Genomic DNA, 23,747 nt, shown 5'->3' with positions numbered 1-23,747 from the left:
ACGCAACTCCCATACAGCAGATCGTCCATCTGACCACATGCATGCTGGTATTTTGTCTACCACTTCCAAGTATTTAATGAGGAAGTGTCCAATATCGGGAGCAGGTGGATGCCAATATTCTTGTGTTGAAGAGGGATTCCACTAAAGGACAGATTTCACAGTTGAGGATTGGGGGTTCCCCCCCCCCCCCCACCCGAACATACAGGAAAAGTTTCCATTCGGAGGCTAAATATAGAGCAACGCAATTTCACAAGTACATTGAATTGTGAGAGTCAGGATCTCACCCAAGACCATCACTAGGGCTGTTTTAGGGGGAGTCCCCCCCCCCTCCCCCGATTAAATGTATACTAGTTTAAATAATGAGTTCTCGTTCTTTTCAATGAAAATCAGACCCCCAAGTAAAAGCTTAGCCTCCCTTTTCATAAATCTCTAACAATGTTCCTGATTTTGAACTGTAGCTTGGGGTGTATCAAGTATACAAAAGCACAGCAACAGCAATGACATTTTTATTTCGCGTGAAGCCAATCACAGGTCAAAGGAATCATAAGGAAAACTGGGTCATATCCTTTTTCAGAATGCTTGCCCAAACTTTCCTGCTGCTTCCCTGCAGTTTACAGTGCGCTGCCTGGACAGCTTATCCCGCTTAATCTTAATAGCACAAAGCTCCAGTGTTCTGAAGCCAAAAGCATGTGGCTGCAGGGGCCAGACACCTTCCCAGGGTCTCCCTGAGGGACCATCCCAGGCAGGAGCACAAAGACGAAGCTCCTGATGAACGCTCACATCCTAAATAAAGAGCTGGCAGAGACCGTTACAAGCTGCGGCCAAAACGTTACATCACGCTGAAATTTCATTTGCGGCTCGTGTGTTATTTTCCAGAAAGCAATAGCTCTCTGCAATGTCAAAAGATGATATTAAGTCACGAAAAAAATGTATGAGAAAGTAGAAGAAGAAAAAAAAAACAAAAAAACATGAAGAAATATTTTATGGCTCATCTGCCAAATGACAGCAGGGGAAAACCAGGCTACACCCAATACGGGAAAAAAAAACGTGTCGTTACACAACATGAAAATCATTCTTTCCTTATAATTAGGGAAAGCAGGCACCTTGAAAGATGAATCTAACTAAGGTTTGCATATACCTGACCTACAGTATACACTCACACCACGGACAGACAGAGAGACACGCCACTCAAACATATGCAGTTGCAGAACAAAATGTTTACCACTTTAAGATGGGGGCGGGGGGGGTTATACTATCAACAGAAGTCTGTTTTGGGGACAATTTTGGAAGAGAAAACATTTCCACACACACACACACACACACACACACACACACACACACACACACACACACATGACTGTCATTTGATTTTAATAGGCATGAAGGCAAATACTCACAAAACGAGATGAGTTGTCATTCCTCACAGTTTTGGCATTTCCAAAAGCTGAAATGGGAAAAAAAAGAAAAAGTCACACAAGGTCATTAAGCCACAGTCAGTATCACAGGAATTTTCATCCAGTTTTGATTTTACATGGGTAACAGCTTAGCTTGTAGCTCAGAGGGTTACGGCCTCCGTGTCTGTAACTGGAAGGTCGCGGGTTCACATTATGTCCTTGGCAGAATAGTCACTTCTCTACTGGGCCTTTGAGCAAGGCCCTTAATTCCCTGAAATGTTCTACGGACGCCTTATAAATGGCTGACCTTGTGCTCCAACCTCAAGCTTTCCTCTCTCCTGTAAATATGTGTGTATGTCTCTCAAAGGAGAGCAAGAAGCAATATGTGAACACTAAAGAATGGGACACGTACCTGTTTTTGAGTAAATGGCAAATAAAACATCGCTTAGCACGGGTGAGACTGAATGAATAGGAACTCACCCTCCAGCACTGGGTTGGATTGCAGGAGCTGCTCCTTTACCTTGTTGACCTCTTGACCTTTACCACACACTGCTGCCACATATGACATCACCAGCTTGCTGGCCTCTGCAATGCACAGCAGCAGAAAATTAAGACCAGGGTCTTCGACCCAAAACGCCGATTCATCTCTACCGACCCGGACCGATACATAGGGGGATAAGGAGCGAAATCCATGCTTACAACATTAAGGACTTAACTGTAACGCCTTTCATGGAAAAACATGTGCTCATGGTAGATGTTAAATTGCATGTTAATGTGCTGCGAAATGTGTGATTTGGTGGCTTGCAACATTGTATCATTTTTGGTTCTATTTCATGGCACCAAATGCACTTTAAAATAGAGGAAATCTTACATTTATAGCTAAAAAGATCAGATATGTAGAGATGTAATTTCATAACACCCAAATGTTAAGGGTGGCCAAGACTTGCAGGTATAAACCCACAAAATTAAGAGATAATCCAAATCCTAACTCCCATTCGGTGTGGATGTGTGACAAACGAGTATTACATTTTTAAATGTAAATAGACAAACTAAGATTAACATCATCCACAACAGAAACAAAAATGCTCCCTAGTAACTACACCAGTGTCATAAAACAGCAGTTTACAAAGACCAGCATAAAAAGCCGCTATTTTATGTACAAATCTGCTCCAGATGACACACACCTCCAACTTGTTTCGATAAACCCCAACATGTTCTCTTGGATATGGGTTAAAGTTATGGCTCTTAAAATGGCATCAATGCTGTTAAATACAGCGGATAAGCACGCATAATAATCTAATAATCACTTTGAGGAACCTACAGGTTTCTGAGCAGACAAAGACCGTAGCATATTCCAGATCCGACGACCAGACAGCCCCGCGCCTAAACACATTTGTATATTATAAAGCTAATCAGGTTTCGTTCATTCTAAATAGCATAACAGCTGTATGCTTGTGATCAACACAAGTCTGAGCTTTCCACGGTTACGTTCTTCGCTCCACTGCAGACCAGCATGAGTAACAGAAAGCAGACTGGAAAGAACATAAACAAAAATACATAACTAGCTTTTATTGATCTTCGGCTGGAGAATGGCAAGAATGAACTCCAGCCTGCATGAATGTTGATTCTAGAAGGCTGTGGGGTCAATAGAGAATATGGAGGACACTGCACAGGTATAAAGGGGTTCCGTTTCATTCTACCCAACAACCTTGTAGTGCTGGACGTGCAAAAGGACCTAACGTAACAGTTTCCTGACGTCACGCTTCCAAGAACATTGTGTGGTTGCATTTGGGTCAGCAATACGTGTCAATCTGTGCAAGTACTCCTGCTTCTGATCCCGTCCAGGTGGAAATGCAGCTGTGATCCTGTTGCAAACGTAATGTGGAAACATGCCCCAAAAAAAGACATTCACCACGTCATTTAAAAAAAAAAAAAAACCACCAGGCTCAAAAAAAGTCACCCCCACAGGCTTGTGTTGTAGGAAAATGCACCATTAAACCAAACTCTGAGCCATGTCTACATACACAAGAGAAACACGATCGAAACATTCCAGAAAGAGGGCCACAAGGGGAAAAGGTTGCTTCACCCAATCGGATCCCATTCCTCTTGCCATCTGGTCATCACTTGCAGTGTATGTGAATGACTATTCTTAGCCAGGGCACCAAGACGTCAGTGATAAAGATCAACAGACATCAGTTTGGCTCCAGTTTGTGCTCATTGTAAGGGCATTTCCACATGCAGGTCACGGCACGCTTTATTTATGGAAACATGGACACTTCACCAAGGTATATTAAAACCGGTTCTACTGGGCCAGAGTTTTTGCTGAGCACAGTGGAAGAAACCAGATCTGCAAGCAACATGGCATCACACCGCTTCTCAAGGTCCCACAGAGAACAGGAAGAAAGCTTTGACCCTTTGCCCTGTGAGGTCAAGCAAACTGCAGCAGTGCACACATGACCATTTCCCCAACACAAGCCAAACCAGAACACTGAACCAATGCAAGAAGCAGCAATACATACCAGTTTTCCCAGCACCGCTTTCCCCAGTGATGAGGATGCATTGGTCTTTATCCTGGTCCCTCAGAGATCGGTAAGCTTCATCTGCTAAGGCGTAGCTGAGAAAAAAAAAAGGGGGGGGACAATTGTGGTGAGCAGGCTTTAAAATATCTCCCAAATCAGAGCGCGGATACGGACACTGAAGCGACTGCATCGGCCCGTTTTCAGCAGTAGGTGGCGCTGTTTTAAAGCAAAGACTAGGTGCTGCTGCACCCTTTGAGGAAGGATGTTAAGTTAAATTTCTGTTCAAAATGTACATACATGGGACACGGAACATTACATGAACAACCCGTTACCATTCATATGCTATTTCAGAGAGGAAAAGCGGCAGGGATGTGCACTTCTAGGTTAAACTGAAGACATTTTCTAATTTTAACACATTTCGGACGACCCAGTGAAACTGGGCCATATAAAAATCGATTAAAACGCTGCTAGGATGATATGCCTCAGTTTGTGCAGTTAAAATTTTACTATAGAATAATACATATTTATACAATATATTACAGGTGTGTGTATATTATACATATTGCCTGCACGATGCACAAAACCCTGGGAACTATCACAAGAAAAAAAATAAAAGAAATAAACTTGCAACAATGACGTCACAAACTAAAATATTTTAAAAAGTGGAAGGTTGCACATCCGGACGTAATTTGTTACATAATAGGAGGCAAATATTCTGGAAAACTGAGTTACATTCCTACAGCTGCCTATGATTTTTCTTTTAATCATTTGAAATTACTACAAGAAAAGAAGAAAGCTGTACTACATCATCTGGTCGGGCTCCCTGAAATTTAAAAATAGGTCCTAACATGAGGAAAATTTTAAACCAATTACAGCAAACGCCTTCCAACCAACCCGGAATTAATATCCACAGTAGGGTCCAATTTAAATACAAAGCAGACAAGTTTCAGGCAACCGGTCACACGGTCGGGGTGATAATGAAGATACCCATCAAGGAAGATCTTACTACATCTTTGGGGAATAAAAGGAGACTGACCACCCCTGAAAGCAGCACATAAAAGAGCCAGTCTCCTGTCCAATGCGGCCCCCCCCTCAAAAAAGCACCAAATTAGCAGCAGTTCCAGACAAGATGGGGGGGGGGGGGTTTGTTTGCTCTCTTCCTTGTCCTACATTCCATCACCCAGGAATTTTTCCAGAGGGAGCATTAATAAGACCTCGGCATGTAGAGCTAGTGCTGCACGCTGTTTAACAGCTCTACGCCCTCCCCCCCCCCCCCGTGCAGGCGCATTAACGGCCCGTCACATGGGCCAATAGGACGGAAGCTCCCGCAGGCAGGCGGCGGCGGCTGGTGCTTCTCACCCAAACACCTCAGGTGGGGGCACAAGTCCAGGCCACCTTGTTGGGGGGCGACAAGCAGCAAGAGGTGATGCCACCAAAACGCAAACCTTGGCAGCATTAGGGTGTAGATTGGGAAAGGCTGATGGGAAAGTGATGGTCAGGATAACGATGGAAACTGGCTGGTCCTCTGGGCCACACCACGGGTGCCTGGGCGTCTCATCGGCCTGAGGGTAGGGAAACGCCCTTCAAGATAGTAGCGCACCTGAGGTTCTACCAGGGCTAATGTGAGAGACATTTCTACACACACACACACACACCACACACACACTGATAAGCACCCACATCAATCTTTGGTTATATTTCTCAAAACCAGCACCGCCGTTGTAAAGGCGGAGAAGAGTGATTTTCCACACATCTGTGAAGATTTTGAACTAATCCCCTTAAGAGGGAGATTAAATCGAGGGGGAACAAAGAAATTGGGAACATCTGCCAGGTCAAGCCTGCATACAATCTTGGGGGCTAACAGCCCAAGGCTAATAAGACTGACCAGACTAAAGGGCTTCAGGACAACTTACATCCCCCCCCCTCCAAAAAAATAAAAATGACCCCCGGTGTTGCTAGTGAGGACATCGCCATGTGACTGGCACATACCCGAGCGCGGGCAGCAGTTGTGCCAGCATGCTACTCCACATCTGAACCTGCTTTGCGAAGACGCCAAGGATAAATACAGGCGTCCTGCCGTGTGCGCTGTGATAGGCTAGTCAGCAGTGGCCCAGGGCTGTAATTTCTGCTTCCTTTATGTGACGGCGGGCCCAAAACCACAACTGCAAGAGGCACGGTGCAGAAAATAGCCTCTGTGTTCCTCCCAGCAGAGCAGCGGGAAGGTTGGGACAGTGTGTGCTATGTACCCTCTTGGGTACGCTCTTCCTTTTTACGCATTCCACATTTCCCTCAAGGAAGTTGTCTTCCTCTTCATGTGCTTTACAGTTCACCTGTGGACATGCTCTTCCGCTCCTCACAAACTCAGTTCTTCGGCTACGATCAAAGCCAGTGAGGAGCCCTTACAGTTGACAGAAGCCGAACGGCTCATACAACTTCGATGTAGGGTCATCTCTGCTCTGGAACCCTCAGTGAAAGACAGAGCTCCTGTGAATATTAACCTTCATGTACAATTGAGATTAAAACCCTTCATTCAAGGTCCCACAAAGGAAAACACCGTAATTTTTTCCTTAAGTTCTATCTTTAAGCTGTGCTGTAAATGCCAGGTCAAAACTGCATCTTGGGACAAATGATTGGCAGGAAACGGACGACCACAGGGGTGACTTAGTCCTCTCAAAACATGGTGTAGAAAACTGACGGCAGGGATGCTTCAAGGGTGACTGGATGTTAAAAGAGATGTGGACAGGTCCGTAAAGACGTAAGTGCATGTCCGACGGCATTTCCAAGATAAACTACAGGTTTCAAGGTTGATAGAGGACAACCTTTTAAATGAACATGATTCTGGTTGGGGTTCGATATCTCAAATTTTAAACAAAAGAACAAAAAACTCCTGACCTCAAAAGGTGACAAGCTTCCCCCTTCGCAGATGTCCAGAAGAATGGGATCATGCATGCGATATTATAATAGTATTGTCTGGCTATTACATCACCGAGAATTCCATGTAATCTTTATGGGAATTCCAGGTGCAGTTTCCTTCTAGCCCTGACAAAAGCCCCCAGACACTACTGTTGTTACTTCCTGTGTAGCGCAGCCAGACTGACTTTTGTTCACGTAGCTCTGGAAAACTTCCCCAGTTCCGCATCTGTCCTATTATCGTGGCACTTAGATCTTACTCAGCTTTACTCTACTACAGCTGCTTGGTGCCCGTTTATTTATAGATGAATGAGGACTTACAGAGCACTTATCCGGGATCAGCTTCATCTCCCGTGCACAGTATGGATTTGGCTGAGGATTCAGCCTGGGAAGGCTAATCTGAGATCAGCCTTGGAGATCCATCGGCAGCAGGAAAGACCAGACCGCGGAGTAGCCACGGGAAGTGAAGAACTGTGGCCCATTTAAATGTTAAGAGTAAGGCAGGCGTGCGGACTGGAACCTGGCTGCCCGCCCAACCCAACCCCCCCCCCCACCACCACCCCACACACACACACACACACACACATACACAAGCTTGCTTTAGCAGTTAGCGGTTTTCGCTTTAGCAGTTAGCGGTGCTGTCACATGGACTCATTTTACTGTAACAGAACCCTGTCATGGCAAAGCACTAAAACTCAGCAATGTCAGAAATCAAAATGTTTAGATTTACTCCCATTTTTAAGCAAATTAAGCTCATCTTATGAGGACATCCTCGCACTACCTCTCTGGTTTACAGCACAGCTGCTACTGAACAAGTTAAAATTTTCCCTCAACAAGATGGATTTAATGACCACACACACACACACACACACTGATAGCAGCTACACACGAACAGGGTCATAAACATTATTGTTTAACAATAGGAATCAACCTAGTGTGTAAATGTTTATGTCATGTGTGTATAGATACAACTGGAAGCAGAAGAATTTTATAAGGGGAAGAAATGATTGATAATTATGGTGATTAGTAATTAAGTTAGGAAGGTTATGCCCAGGAAGCTCATTTCATTTGCTCTGAAGAAGCCAGATCAATGGTGAGACAGGAGAATGGTGGCTATGCTGTCATCCCTGTTGGATAACATCTCCCACCCCATGCAGGAGACTCTGACAGCACTGAGCAGCTCCTTCAGTGGCAGGCTTCTGCATCCACGATGTAGGAAGGAGAGATTCAGAAGGTTTTTCCTTCCATCCGCTGTCAGACTCTATAACAAAGTCCTTGCAGCTGACCACACACACATAGACTAGCAAAACACACATCCAGTTCACCATAGTGTTTTCTTATGTTCAATATCTCTGAGTGCAATTCCACAGTGTTGTACATATTTATATATTTCCACTATGTATGTATGTATGTATGTATGTATGTATGTATGTATGTATGTATGTATGTAGAGTTTTTATCCTACTGTTTTAAAATTTTGCTGCTCTATTCTTGTACTGTCCCCTTTCTGCCACTTGTGGGACTAATAAATGATTATCTTATCTTATCTTATGGTGTCTAAAGACGTTTACTACCCACTTAAGTTTATGAAAACTTGAGGAATCAGCACATTTCAGCTGTGAAATATGATTGATTATTGCTGCTAACAGATGATACAGCACTTATGATGCAACAAGCCCCCACAAGTTTTCCCAAACATTTTTATTACAGTTTTTTCTTAAGCAGAAAGCCTGGGTCAATGTTATCAGCAGAACATTAATCTCACTGCAGTCTGATAAAGATTCAATGGAAGCTAATCTGGGTTCATCATTGTTAAGAACTAACCGCTTTAAAACTTGGGGCACTGGCAGAATTTATGTTTATCACTTATTAGCATCAAGTGCATCTAGACACGTGCATCTGCCAGGACTGATTTATGCATCTTGCGTGGTAAACTGCACAGAACACGGAAAGGCTGACAGAGGTAGCATTACACAGCAGGGAATTATCAGTTAGCATGATGATCTCAAACACAGCCAGCAGCGAAAGGTTTGTGGGCTTAAATTACTCATAGAAGCAGCACATTGTACTTGCAGAACAGAAAAATAACCTGCCGTTTGCCACCCGATTACACTGTGATTCAAAGGGAAGAGAGCCGTTTAGTATTAACTGCTATCAGTTTTAAGGACTCGTGATGCCTTTGTTTGCATAGGACTTTGTTTTGTTTATTTTGAATAATTCTTATTAAAACAACACCTTTCATTTCTGTAATAAAACTCTTTGCACTCAGGGTAACAGGTCAGAAGCAGATATTGAAGTGGTAGACATGGTATAGACTTATGTAATGCCCCTTATTCTGATGTTTGTCAATGATTATAGAAGCTATTCATATAAATAAGGTTCAAAATGTTTGTTCAGACCTTGAATAGGTGAAAGGTATCACAGAGAGCCAAGTCCTCAAAATTAATCAGCACTAATATTTCACTGATTAAATCCTCAAGCAAAAACTCCATAGTGCATGAGTTTAGTCCTGTAATCCATTGGTTTCAATAACCAGCTATAAAAGTCTATCCCTGAAAGCATTGGAGGACACTCACAGAAATCCACACCATGTGTCTATCCATCATTTTCAATAACCACTTAATTTCTAGTCTCGATTTCGATGCAAAACACAGCAACTTGACTGAAACCAGGTCAAGCAATGTATCGCCTTAGTTACAGATAGATGGGCATTTAAAAACCATCCCCATCACACCTACTTGCGCAGACCATTATCTTAGCAGAAACGTCATTCCAAACAAGCCCTGCGGTCATTGGTCCAAGACACGGGTGGTGCTTCGGTCCATTAATGCACAGCTAGACCACAAGACCACACAAACTAATGACACCTACCTGGGTCTGGCGACAGACTACCCAAGGAACAGTACCATGAAAATCCACAAAGTCACTGTGGCCTCCGCCAAACAAAATAAAGACAGCATGGCATTTTCTGGACCAACAGGGGCTCGGAGAACAAATAGGACAGAAACCATGACCAAGAAGGGTGGGAGGAGATCTATGAGGAGTACTGTACTTGGAGATCCTTGCAATCTTGTGTACGAGTGCTAAATGAGCAACATTCCTTGAAAGCGTTCATATGTTTAGTGAGCGATGAACTGTACAATCTAAGGTTGTCAACTTTGGTCAGTTGACTGTATAGTGAGATTTTTAATTCAAGTCTGTACACACATGCACACACGTTAACTTGTATGTAACAGTGTTATTACCATGTAAATTGTCTGTAAGGTTTGCAAACTACCCCGTCACTTTTGATGTTGCTAATTTTAGGTTTATAATGGAATGATATAGATTTCCAGTAAGTTCTTTTGTGAGAGTCTGAAAGCATGATTTGCCATGTATTTTCGGACCACGCGATCAATCTCCCGGTCAGTAACTAACAAATAAACAGTGTTTTCATCCTCCATTTTGGGGTGGTGCTGTAGTTCTGCATGAAATAATGCGTGAAGTTTAACCAACGTGCTTTTTGCACCTCCCATGCTTATTTAGCATAAAAGTTATAGTTCCTGTTGTACAGTGGGAAAGCCATACATGAAAATGTGAGACAGCCCAGGAGCTTGGAAACAGGAACTAGGTTCTAGACGTTTGGTGGGAAAGCACCAGGAGTCTCAAAAGGAAGCTCTTCCTCTGACCACATGAGCTGTTTACATATGAATGAGAAAAACTAGCGAATCAGGGGCCTCGGAGTGCTGTGTGAGAGTCCTCCTAAAACACACTCGACAGTTTTGTTGCCTAACAGCGTTTACCATCATTATTGCTCTGATTCTTCTTTGAAAACATGAATAAACACCTCACTGGCAGGAGCGTGAGTAAGAGTGCTCCCACTGGGGACAAGGTCCAGTGTTCAGCGCACATTGTTCCCTGGGCTTTGAAGCTCAAGTGTTGAGGTGAGATGAGGCTGGGGGGTTGGACTCATTACCTCGGATTCATTGTGAAGATTTCCCCAACACTATTGTAATCCCACTCCAGAAATCGCACAGAAGGGAAAACGAAACACACCGAGCGCTTAAATTTTTTTTAAAAAGCAAGCAGCAACAGAAATGGGTCTTATGAGAATGTCTTCACTAGCTCTGATTTTCAGAAGATGCACAAGTATCTGCATATTTTTCCCCAAAGTGCTTTTGCACACATGTACAGAGACGCATGTAACCTGATCTCTGAGAAGTACCAGCTGCCCGTTGACATCACTGAGACAGATGGGTTTGTGACCAAACAATATTCATACAATATTCATATTGCAGCCATTGGTGCAAATACTGGAGAAAGGGAAGAAATTGCCATGATAATCAGCAAGAGAGAGTTTCTTTCAAATTTGGATCAAAGATTGGACAGTCAGCAAGGTCTGGTAATCGTGTTATTTGGTTGCCATGGACCCGGGTGCAAAGCTAGTTACAGGAGTAAGCTCAGTCTGGCCTGCACTGGGAATAGGACTCAGATGACATCATCTGTAAATGACTGAATAGGTCCCTGCTGCAATTGGACTCAATTACAGTTAACAGTAATAGGGGTTCAGCTGTGGTTCTTCATAACAGAAGCCTCCTGGGGCTTTAAAGTGCGACGTGGCAGGTGTGGCTAAGGGATACACTGCTTTCTTTTTAACAGAGAGTAGCACCCCATGCTCTCAGTGGTCACCAGTACTGTTTAAGAGGTAAGAAGGTGAAATTTTAGCACGTGTGATAGATAACTGTTCACATTTTAACCAAATCTCTCCATATAGTATAGCTACTTTTGTCCATTGTTAAGAGTCAATGATGCACTGAATTTCAAGACTTATTCAAATGATTTTAATATGTTTGTAATAATCCCTTTGTAGAAGCCAACTTCATGACTTAATGAAGGACTGACTGCAAACTAACCCATCACAGTCAAGGCCTTAGTTTGAAATGAGCTCAAACACCTGACTGTGTGCCGACAAGTAGGCACAGTAAAGTCTAAATAGCTAAACTCCCTCCAACACAAGACGACAAAAAGGAGAGATTCTATAATTAAAAAACAAGCCTAAATGAGATCATAATCATGGATAAACCAGGCTTGTCCTTTGGACAATAACACCTATTTATGGTGTTGAAAGTTAGTCCTGGGGTGGAATTTGTCTTAAAGAAAAAGAAGCCAGCCTTTTCTCGTGCGAGTAGGAGGAAGTATGTCTTTAGACAGTCCTGCCTCGTGCACCATCTAATTTCCACTGAATATCTTGGGTACACCGAAGATTAAGAATCTCTTTATAGGCACAAAGTCTTAGATTACACAGAAAACCACCCATTTTACTATGAAAATATAGCCAATGTTGAAACAAAGCCACCTACAAAGCTGAAGAAGAAATCAAATTGGTTTGAGAAAAATATTCAAAACCAGAATTAAAACAGTCAATCACTGATTATATATAGATTTCATTTACTGTACTAGACTTAACTGCACCTTAGAATAGCTAGTTTTTTATCATCTTGTCTGTTTTGGACAGCCCTGTTGCAGGATAATGATATACGTCTGTATTTATCATGTTTTCAGTTCAATTCCTGCTATGCAGCAACATGGTTTACATCTATAAAGCTCAACTAAAAGCAGGGCTTGGCTGTAGAAGCAAAAATGCACTCTCCATCTAGATATAAAGGGTACAAACTTCTAAGATATAAAGGGAGGAACAAAATGGAACATACTGAAATGCACCATCATGAAATGTACCCCCATAAACAGTTTCTCCCACAATGCCGTGGGGTGACAGAGGGGTATTGGCAGCTCCTAACCAAATGACACCAATGTGGCATCAGCTGCATGGTTGGCCCACATCTGGACTCTATGTTCATTGGGGCTTAAGTCATCATCTAAGACAGGAGTGGCCAACCCGCGGATCCCGAGCCGCATGCGGCTCTTATGTTCATATCGAAGATTGTGTTCGTGTTTTTTTGTTTTAAATGTGCGTGTTTGCTTCGCTTGAGTTCAATACGGTATTTTCGTCAAATGCGCATGTGCCTGAGATGAAAATACCGCAAAGTTTCCCAGTAGGGGCAAGATCATTTAAGTCAAGTGTCAATTTGTGTCAAGTTCGCTCTCAAAATGGGAGGGAAAAAATGCACAGCAACACGAAAATATGAAGATGAACACAGGACGTTTTTAACAGAGTGGGAGAGTTTATATATTTTTGTTGAACGTAATGGCAAGTCATTCTGCCTTAAATGTCAGGCATCATTAGCACATTTCAAAGCTTCAAATCTTCAGCGCCACTTCAGCTCACTCCATGCTAACTTCGACCGGGAATTTCCAAAAGGGACTGAACTTCGCAAGTACAAGTTGGTCACTTTGAAAAGTCAGGCAGAAAAGCAGGTACAGTTTTTCCAAAAATTTACGAAGTGCTCAGAGACCGTAACGCTCGCATCGTATCATCTGGTTTGGAACATTGCACGGGCTAAAAAGCCAAACAATGAAGGGGAGTTCGTTAAAAAATGCCTCAGTGACGTTATTGAAATCTTGTCTCCTGAAAACGACAAACTAAAACACATGGTATCAGACGTCCAACTGTCCCGCCACACTGTTGAACACAGAATATCGGACATTAACACGCCTATTGAATCACAGTTGCACTCTGACCTTCAAGCATGTGAGTATTTTAGTGTCGCATTGGATGAGAGTTGACATACAAGACAAGCCTCAGTTGGCAATATTTGCATGGTCTGTGTAATCAAAGAAGAACTCCTTAATAGTGTGCCATTAAAAGACAGAACCCGTGGCATAGATGTGAAAGAAACAATGATGGCTGCATTTGCGAAAGCAAATCTGCTCATACCGAAAATAACTGCAATAGCCACGGATGGAGTGCCAGCCATGATCGGATCTGAACTGGCTTGTGGGGCTGTGCAAAGCTGACCAAACATTTCCCGAGTTTTGGGATTTCCACTGCATCATCCACAGGGAGCAACTCGTGTCTAAATCATTGAATTTAGACAACGTCATGAAACCTGTGATGGAAATTGTCAATTACATCCGCACTCATGCACTTAACCACAGGCAATTCAAGAATCTCATCGCGGAGCAGGACCAAGGGCTTCCAGGTGACCTGCCGCTGTACTGCACTGTGAGGTGGCTGTCAAAAGGTCAGGTACTCCCTCGCTTCTTTGAGCTTTTGGATGCCGCGAAACTGTTAATGGAAGAGAAGGACAAGGACTATCCCGAGCTCTCGGACCTCAAGTGGATTATGGATCTGGCCTTTTTGGTCGACATCCTGCAGGGTTCAGTCTAAGTTAAAAATGCTGCCTGACCTGGTGCAAAGTGTGTTTGCGTTTGTCAACAAACTGAAGCTGTTCAAGGCGCATGTTCAAAACAGAGATTTAAGGCATTTTCCCACTCTGCTAAAAGCCAGCGGGCAAGTCACCAGCGCCGCCCTGAATAAGCAAAGAGCCAGATATGCAACACTGGTTGAAAACCTTCACGAAAGCTTTGTGACCCGGTTCCGTGATCTACAACTGAAAAGGTCACAGATTACGTTCCTCGTCGACCCATTTAATGTGGAGACGGACTGTTTGAAAGCCCCGCTAGTCACAGATGAGGCTGCGGCTGAGTTGGAGATGATCGATCTTTGTGAGAAGGACCAACTGAAACCTGCTTTAAGGGAAGGGACCATTGAGTTCTGGAAAAGTGTGCCAATGGAAAAATACCCCAATGTCAAACTGGCAATGATACTGTCAATGTTTGGGTCAACATATGTCTGCGAGTCTGTTTTCTACCCTGAAACACGTGAAATCAAAAGCATCGATCTGTTCTGACTGACACCCATGTGAAAGAATTGCTTCGAGTGGCAACAACGGAATACAAGCCAGATTTGAAGAGGATTGTTCAAGGCAAGGAATGCCAATAGTCCCACTAAGCAACATGCAAAAGAAAAACGCTATTGTAAAATTATTATATTTTTGTTTGTGGACTTGGTTGAACTGAGAGTTTGTGTGTGTACACAATGTTCATTGTTGAAAATGACTGGCCTGTGGTTTTAGTAATGTAGTCAATTTCTGTCATTGTCATGTTGGTGTGTAACATTTACAATAAATCTGGCTGAGCAGAGGTGTGTGTGTGTGTGTGTGTGAGAGGAAGGGATGGGTGATGTTCATGTGTGCCCATGTGTATGATGTGGCTCTTTGCGGTAACACAGTAAAAAAATGGTCTCTGACTGGTTGGCCACCCCTGATCTAAGACTTCAAAACGACAAACCCAATATGAACCACGGTGTTGTCCTATTCCAGGTTTAAAACACAAGTTCACTGAATGCGATTTATACCGCGACACCCACTTCCAGATAGTTTTAACAGAAACTGCAGTGCTGTATTTTGTATGCATTGTCATGGTTACTGCACACGTTATGATCCACTGCATCGCATGGTCCTCCCCTGGCAACATTCCATAAACTTACAATGAAATCAACATTAGAAAGACCAGACCACAAAAACATTATGGCTGTGTCCTGGCCCACTGAACAAATATCTCCAATCAGAAAGCAAGCTCATATATATCATATCACTGTGTTTATATCTCTAGGATCGGGCAGTATATCTAATTTTTGCAGTATATAGATATAATTTTCAAAAGGAGATATAGGATGAGACAATACAGTTTAAATCAATATACTTTTATTGTGCATTAAAATTAGGGCTCTGTTAAAGATTTTTTATTAGAAACTAATAGTATTCCTTCCTGGTTGTAAACAATGCAAGATCTTTGGTCATGACATTGCTGGAGAATCCCAAAATTCACAGATAAAAAAAACCAAAAACAACAAACATTAATATTTTGTTTAAGGCCAGTACCTTAAAATAAGTATCTTTGCACTTAAGTCGACTTTCAATGGTTGACAAGCTTTTGTTTTTAGAACCAAATAGCCAAATATCTACAGGCTAAAGTTGCCAATTTGGGCTGAACATGTTCATCTGTCATATGACACATAGCTACCAATCAATTCTCAATAGTTAAAGGGCTAGTTCCAGAAGTGCAAAGTTGTACGCCTTTGCTGGACCATTACAATCCTTCATTAGCACGTGGCCTGTCTCTAGCAGACATGTCAAGGCTTGTCCCAGTGTTCATTAGCTTGGGACTGGAGTGGGCCTGTACGTAGGCCTCTCACACAAGTGGGTCTGTACGTAGGCCTCTCACACAAGTGGGTCTGTACGTAGGCCTCTCACACAGATGGGCCTGTACGTAGGCCTCTCACACAGATGGGCCTGTACGTAGGCCTCTCACACAGATGGGCCTGTACGTAGGCCTCTCACACAGATGGGCCTGTACGTAGGCCTCTCACACAGATGAGTGACTTTCAAACAGGAGGAATTACTATCCATGCAGGCAAACAAACAAATACAAGCCAAAGTCAGCTGCAAGGCGAGCTATTTGTTTTCCTTGTGGCTCCTTATCTACTCCTCTCTCAACAAAACAAACGCTGTCGTTAATGTTTAAATGGCTGCAGGACCTCCACTCCTCCAGACAGTGACATTTGAACAGAATGACAAAAAATACTGGTACATTTATAGCGATGGAAAAATTGCCAGTAATCCTCTTACACGGAAATTAAATTTTGCATAAACCGCTAGTGTATTACACTAACCATAATGTGTCCTCCACTGAACAAAAACAGAAAATGAATATCATCAATTTCTCAATTCAAGTAAAATCCTATAACTTAACATGTAAAATTCAAGTTAGGAAGTGGTTCTTGAAGGTGTAAATCCTGGAAAAACTAGCTTCTCTTTAACCAAGTACAGATGAACTCCAACATTACAGACACCTCTAAAAAATACTCTTAATTCCACAGAGCACCTTTCCCCATCCCATATTGGTGGTCCTGCTACAGGCCCAGAATCATAAGAGTAGGAAAAATATTGTCACCTTTCTTCTGTTTTTTTTTTGGTGTGTTGTAAATGGAACCTAGAACTTTCAAAATGACACAAGAAAGTGACAATATTTTTATTACCCCTTGAGATTCTAGGCCTGTAGCAGGACAGATATGGAAATTCATGATGTTTTCTGACCTGTAGTGCATATCTCTTCACAGATTACAGAGAGAGAAATGAAGTGCAGTTGTAGGATATCGAGTGATTTGCCAAAAAGATTTGGTGACCATACTTTCAATACTGACAGAGATACAGCCTTTGGAATACCGGTCAAAACTGAATAGGGACACGTTTGGAATTTTTCCATTTTAGATTTTAGCATGTACCCAACTTAAATAAATAAAATTTGGAATTATGTCAAAACTTATCTATATATATGTGTATATCCACAATTTTTTCCAGATGCCCAGGATAAAGGAATCTGAAAATGGCTGACTGAGCAATTTTGCGAACCAAGGAAAAATCATGAAATTTCAAGCCAGTGTAGGCCAGAGAAATGTTGGATTTTTCATATTGACCCAGGGGCAAACTAAATGCCACAAAATTGTTCTGAGATGGTCAATCGTGGGCCATTTGTCGAATTGAGCCAGAATGACCTCACTGCACATATTTTCAGTCTTAGGCTCATATTAACACACGGCTCAATTATGATCTGCTTGAGTTAATGATACGCAGAAATGAACTGCAAAATCATTCATCACAGAGTACATGCTGCATCTCAGAAGTTGCCTTGATCTGAGGTAAGAAAAATGTGTAACAAATCTGGGCTTGTGTTTGTGGTCAGTGCCGTTACGGATTTCACATCACCAGCCTCATCTCTCACAGCTATGCGGTGCTTAGCAGGTTAGGCAAAACAAATTCAAATGGCTCAGATAAATTTGTTAGTCAACTGCTAATTGGCAGGAACAGCTGTCCATAGTTGTCTACTTCTAACTCCATTTCATACGGAAACCACAGCCCTCTGTAGATGTGCACCACAATATAAACTCAGAGTGGTGCATTGTTTAACTATGGAAATGGGACTGCTGTCTGCATCCGAGGAGGCGGCGTTTCTGCTTAGCTCATGAAAGTTCTTACACCAGCCTGAAGCTCGTCTGTGCATCCAGGTGGTTCCAGCTCAAGATCAAACAGTTTCCCCAAGACACTTAGGAGGTGGCATTCCAGCCAGCCTCCTCACCTGGATTCCGCAGACAAGTACCCAATATAATGTTCCTTAAGATTCCACATGTTTCACCGAGCAAGACATAGCCCAAGTGTCTAATCTCCAAAAGCATCAACAGTGAAAACAGCCAACTATAGTATGGATCATGTACAGTCAACAAAGGGTGGACAGACACGTTCTTCAGTTCCACTTACAGTAAATTAGACCTCAAAGAGTTCCAGAATACTAGAGCTCCAAGGATATGGCTCAGACGCAGAGTCACTCAGCTTCTTCTGAATGTAGTACTCTTTGCCAAAGAAGAATACCGTACAATAATGTGTGACAGACTCTCTTTCCATGTTTCAAAGAAGATCGTTGCACGGCTGGAATGCAGCCTACGAGGATAATAAATCTAGGCCCATCAACAATTGGTTCTTTCCCATTCACTCACCAAGCCTGCTGGCTGCGATGACAAACAGCTGTGGGGCTGCCCTGGGTCATTGAATTGGGAGGGGCGCAGGTAAGCTGCGTGATCTAACAGCTTCTGCTCGGTGCCCGATAGAGAAAAGGAGCAGAGAGTAGAGCTGTCAAGAACAAGGGGCCGAGTCACATGCTGCAATGCACCAGGCTTCAAATAAAATCACGGAGGAGGCCGAGGCAGACGGGTCCCCGTTGAAAGGCAGCTGAACACATCTGGAGAGCACAACTCTGCAGCGAGAGTGTTGGGCAAAGGACAATAAGACAGGGCGGGGCAGGCATAGGAGCAGACCGCCAAGCAGCACCGCGCTACAAAAAACCGGCAACCCTTCTGCGACGGCCCGTCCCACATACAGCGACTCCCTTCTCCTTTTTGGGGGCCAGCAGAAAGCAAGCCGATGGCAGCTCGCCCTAGAGGGGTGAGAGCCAGAGAGGTTACAAGGCGTCTGTAGACAGCTGCTCCCTTTTGTTTCACCCTAAAAGCGCCAGAAGATTACTGGCAGGACTCTAGAGAGAGCGCTGGCTACTGGCAGAGGAATAGATAGACTAATGCATCAACAAGACCCACAGTTCATCCTCGGGGGAGGGCGGCAAGAGAGCTGTAGAACGTCCATTCTTTGTTCATAGCCCTCCTCTCTGTCATTCTCCTGCACAGGAGGTCCCTTTTGAGGCCCTGAGCTTGCTGGTGGGAGTTTCGTCATCTTTGACAATGCAACAAAACCCAATGCGTCAGAGACTCATTTCACAAAAGCCTTTGTATCGTACCGCAGAGCACCAGGATGGTTAAGCAGACATCTAGCCCTGATCTACAGTCCTTTTCTTTTGTTGGTCTGCCTCACACTTTCACAATTCAAGTTGGCAGCGACATTTATGCAGTATAGGTTTTATTCCCATCCCATTAGGTACAAAGACCATGACCATTTAATCATCCAATAACACTGGGTTTTTCTCACTAATTGGTTACCAGCTTCAACAATAAAACAGCAGTATGTGCTGAAGTACATCTTTGGATGTGGTAATGAAATAAATGATCAATTGCAAAACAATGACATTTTGCTGTAAAGCATCGTTTCCTAATCCGGGTCTTGAGGAGCAAAAACATGTGGACTGTTAGGCAGGGAGCTGGAAGGGAGCAAAAACGTGGACCTTCTGTGGGTCCCTGAGGACTGGGTCGGAAAACACTGCTGTAAGGGAGAACATAGAGCCTAAACACTATGATGGAGTGACTACAAAGACTGCAACTCACATGTGTGGACTGAGCTCATAGAAGTTCCGGTTCCGGTACTCCTCCACCTTGTCAGCTGTGTAGATAGGGAGGGGTTTATAGGGGTTCAAGGAGATGACCACACTGCCGATGTAGGTCTGCAAAGAGGTGGAAAGAGGCATAACATCACAAACCTTCCAGCAAAGTAGAAAGCAGATTCAGCAACAGGGTGTATGTGGACTTTCTTTTGAAAGATCAGCATCTAAAGACCACAAAGGGCTTCCAAGCTTTTAGCAAAAATCCCGTCTGCACATAAAACACACAATATGCTACAAAAGACCTGGGTAAAAGTAGTTAATTAAAACTGTATACTTAGAAAATCTGATTTGAGAACCTTCTAAAGGTCCTCTTCAAAATCTGCAGCAAAGTTCAACTGTCACACAATCTAATGTCACACAATCTAATGTCACACAATCTAATGTCACACAATCTAATGTCACACAATCTAATGTCACACTGTCTGTTATGGTGGTTATAGCAGTATGAACTTAAGACGCCCTGTGCCAACCAGATCCTTACAGACAATGCATGATGCATTTGGTCCAACATGTAAAGACTCCTGGAATCCCGCCATGTCCTTAAGGCTGGCTGCATAACCCAGAAGTGTTGCAGGCGACAAGGGCCGAGTTAGGAACTGCCATCCTAAGACGCAAAGGAATTTAATTTCATATCAAACAATCCCTGTGGTGTTGCCAATTCTTAAAACTGCACAGGGTAGCATGACTGAGTAGAGTGCTGTAATAATGTACACCTCATTTCACTGCTAGGAAGACCTCCGTGCTCCTGATAAGCATCGGGGGGGCACCAGAAGGTACTACATTTACGGAATGCTGGGAATTTATGCTGGGTAGGGAGTCAGATGGAGAGGCCCATGTTGGACATATTTGTCATGGTGTGATCCTCCACATTGAGAAAGAGGGTCTCACTCTGACATTAGGGTTCATAAGACGGACACTCTACTGGCCAAATGCATTTCTATGCAGCAAAAAATAAATAAATAAATAAATACACTGGTTCTATTTCTTATTCCATATTTGTTTATGTAGGATATTCACTGAGGGAGGGGCAGGTTAAATAGCGGTAAAAAGCAAAGACCCAGAGAACCCTGAGACCTGAGGTATTCCTACAGCAGCGTTTCTCAACCCGAACCCTCGGGGACCCCAAGACGGTCCATGTCTTTGCTCCCTCCCAGCTCCCACGTTTCTGAGCAAAAACGTGGACCTTCTGAGGAGCAGGTTTGAGAATCACTGGCCTAGGGGGGAGTCTGACAGGCTGCCCTTGACAAACGACTAAAATATGGATTTTGGTTAAAACTGGCCTAACCCATCTGGCGTCCGATAACTTGCCAGGAAGAGCCCTCCTGATTATGGCGCGTAGAGAGCTGTGTGATCAGACTGAACCACGCTAGGGGCAACACGCTCACTCAGTCCATTCCTTACGCACATTAATATCCAAACCATCTGCTCCAGTGTTTTTATTTACTATTTTTTGATAGCTGACGTCTAAATCCAACATGACTTACAGCTTATGTAATACACTGGGACGTGCAGAACACACACACACTGTACAGCTAAGCATTTCAATTAACCATTAAAATACCAAACTTAGCTCACCTCTCCTTTAGTGTTTGTGATGCAATCATTTTCCTTACATTTCATTAATTTAAAACAGCCGAGATTTACTAGAATTACAGAAATGTGAGGCGCCTCTCGGTTCGCATTAAATCAGGTATTAGATAACGTTCTCTGCAATAACCAAACCTTTTCCATAGCAACACCACCCACAGTACATTGTCACACTGCACATAAGAGGCATTACAAGGGAAAGAACCCTTATGAATAAGACAAGCTACTGAAAGGTGCTGAATGAAAACGGGGATTTTGAGGGGGTGTCCACTTCATAACAAAAAAAGCAACCCGATCTGCCTTGTACCATCAGGAACACTGCCAGAGTGGTAAGTGGACACCCCCACGTCATGCTCTTCCCATCAGGCTAACTGGCCAGTGTGAGGCAGGCAGGCAGACACACAAACGTCTTTGTGGGGACTCTCCATTCACTTCTATGGGCAAAACCCAGCCCTAACTTTAACCATAAGTAACCAAAGAACAAAATACAAGCCTTTTGGCATTTGTAGTTTTTTGATTGCAGTGACAGATGTTTATAAAGTTCAGTTGGCCTTTGTGGAGACTGAAAAAATGGCCCCCACAATGTCAAAATAACAGGTTTTTAATCACATTGTGGGAAAACTTGGTCCCCACTGTGTAATGTATATCTGACCCCACACACACCTCCCCCTTTTGGTGTCCCTGCTTTCTTGAACACTGCAAACTGTGTAAAAAGCCATAGTAATGAAGGGGTGGAGTGCAGCCTGCAGATCTCTGCCTGAAATCAGTCAGCAGACTCTTCGGACTCATCTTGTCAGGTCCAGCCGGGTCTCGGAACTCTCCTGACATGCAAGCCAATGGAATAATGCAGTACCTGGAAGTGACCATGACTACCAAGCAAATTAATTTATTTAAATGAGCAACAAAACATGAAGTATAAACATATGGCCATTTGTATAAAGCTGGGTGGTGAGCGTGGGACTTAAATCTCCTTATTAAAACAATCTTTGATGCACACAAGATTAGTCAACCTCAAGGTTCAAGTCCGTAAACGTATCTTTAACCTTCCTCCCACTCTACACAGCTATATTAAAGTCTTCTGCTCCGGATTCATGGTTCCATGTGGTAGCCTAACCTTGAGCTTCCAGTTAAAAGGTTTAATTACACAGCAAAGCCAGCCGTATGAGATCTCAAATGTGGGTCTCACTGAATGAGCCTTAACCAACACAGGTAGCTGCTTGGACTTGAGTGCTCGAGGGTTGCTGAATGTTGACGTTCAGAGGAGCAACATTACAAAAAGGGAAAAGTGCAAAACATTCCTTTATAACAGTAAACCGGAAAGTTGGGGGAAGGGGTGCATTTAATTACAGAATACAGTAAGGTTTATGGAGCAGGGCTGAGACCAGGAATGTCACACAAAAGATCTTCCGCAGCAAACATCCTGATCAGACACAGGGTATTCTCTAGCCCACATAAATCAACACAGAAAATTATAAATTACATGTATACTGCAGCTACAAATGGGAATGTTCTGGTACAAAACCGTTATTAGTATGCCTTTGAATTTCCTGTTGGATACAAAATTACAAATACATCTGGACATTTATACAATAAAACCCTTGGACTTAAACCAACAACCAATCGCTTTGCAAGTTCCTGGCTTGACAGTAAAACCAGTTGCCCATTTTGTCTAGAACGAATGTAACCACTTTAGCAAATTGACTGGCACAATCAGTATAAATACATACAAAACAGGTGGGTTGCGGACATCGGTGTCTTTACGCCAAGCAAGAGGTGGGGCCTGAAATCCCAAAACACTGCGACAGTGGAAAAAGCAGGTGGGATGCAAAGTATTTCAGACCATGAAGTCACCAGTATGGCTGTGCGAAGGGCTTGCATCAGCAAAAAAAAAAAAACTGCCCACAAATCACTCCGGACAGCCATAATTATGCATGAGAAGTTTCCATTGCCTAGACCCAGCCTGAAGCCACAGTTAGCTTCAGACATAGTTAGCATGTCTTGCACATACTTGCACTCCATATTGACACCAGATCATAATGGGGCATCAACCTCCAAATTACACTGAAAGTCAGTCTTTTTTGTTCTCTTACTTCCCATTTAAGCTACCCTGTTCAAGGAGTTTACAGTACGTCAACCTTGACCGCAAGATTGTTCAAGTGCATAGGCAAGGAATTCTAACCAGATAAGTTGCTGTGAGACACTAAATGACATTTCAGGTCTGCAGAGCATCTAAGCACGATAGACACTAACCAGCGTTTATCAAGCCAGTCCACGGGGACCCTCCGACGGTCCTGGGAGCTGGGAGAGAGCAAAAAACATGGCCCGTCTGGGGATCCCTGAGGACTGGTCTGAGAAAAACTACCAGACCAGCTGCTAAAAGCAGACCACCAGAAACCAAAGTGCCACATAAGGATTTGCCTGCGAAAAAGCTAAACAAGGTTTTTATTGCAAGAAAAATCTGCCATTAGCATAGTGTTAAAATCTCTCCCAAAGCATCACCTCGTCTATCGCTCTGTTC

General features: G+C 43.3%; 1 protein-coding gene across 4 annotated transcripts in view; it reads right to left on the bottom strand.

Annotated features, from left to right (window-relative positions):
- The window catches only part of LOC111850203 (unconventional myosin-Ib-like), a 61,300-nt gene that overhangs the window by 26,230 nt on the left and 11,323 nt on the right, over positions 1-23,747 (bottom strand). For all 4 annotated transcript variants that reach the window (XM_072700203.1, XM_072700204.1, XM_072700205.1 and 1 more), the window contains exons 3-6: positions 19,587-19,702; positions 3,914-4,008; positions 1,875-1,979; positions 1,398-1,444 (exon numbers count right to left, since the gene is read on the bottom strand). In XM_072700203.1, coding sequence (XP_072556304.1) covers positions 1,398-1,444; positions 1,875-1,979; positions 3,914-4,008; positions 19,587-19,702 — 363 coding nt within the window. The remainder of the gene's footprint in view (positions 1-1,397; positions 1,445-1,874; positions 1,980-3,913; positions 4,009-19,586; positions 19,703-23,747) is intronic.

The sequence above is a fragment of the Paramormyrops kingsleyae genome, chromosome 16 (assembly GCF_048594095.1).
Source record: "Paramormyrops kingsleyae isolate MSU_618 chromosome 16, PKINGS_0.4, whole genome shotgun sequence".
Classification (NCBI taxonomy): domain Eukaryota; kingdom Metazoa; phylum Chordata; class Actinopteri; order Osteoglossiformes; family Mormyridae; genus Paramormyrops; species Paramormyrops kingsleyae.
This window is presented reverse-complemented; position numbering and strand designations above follow the sequence as displayed.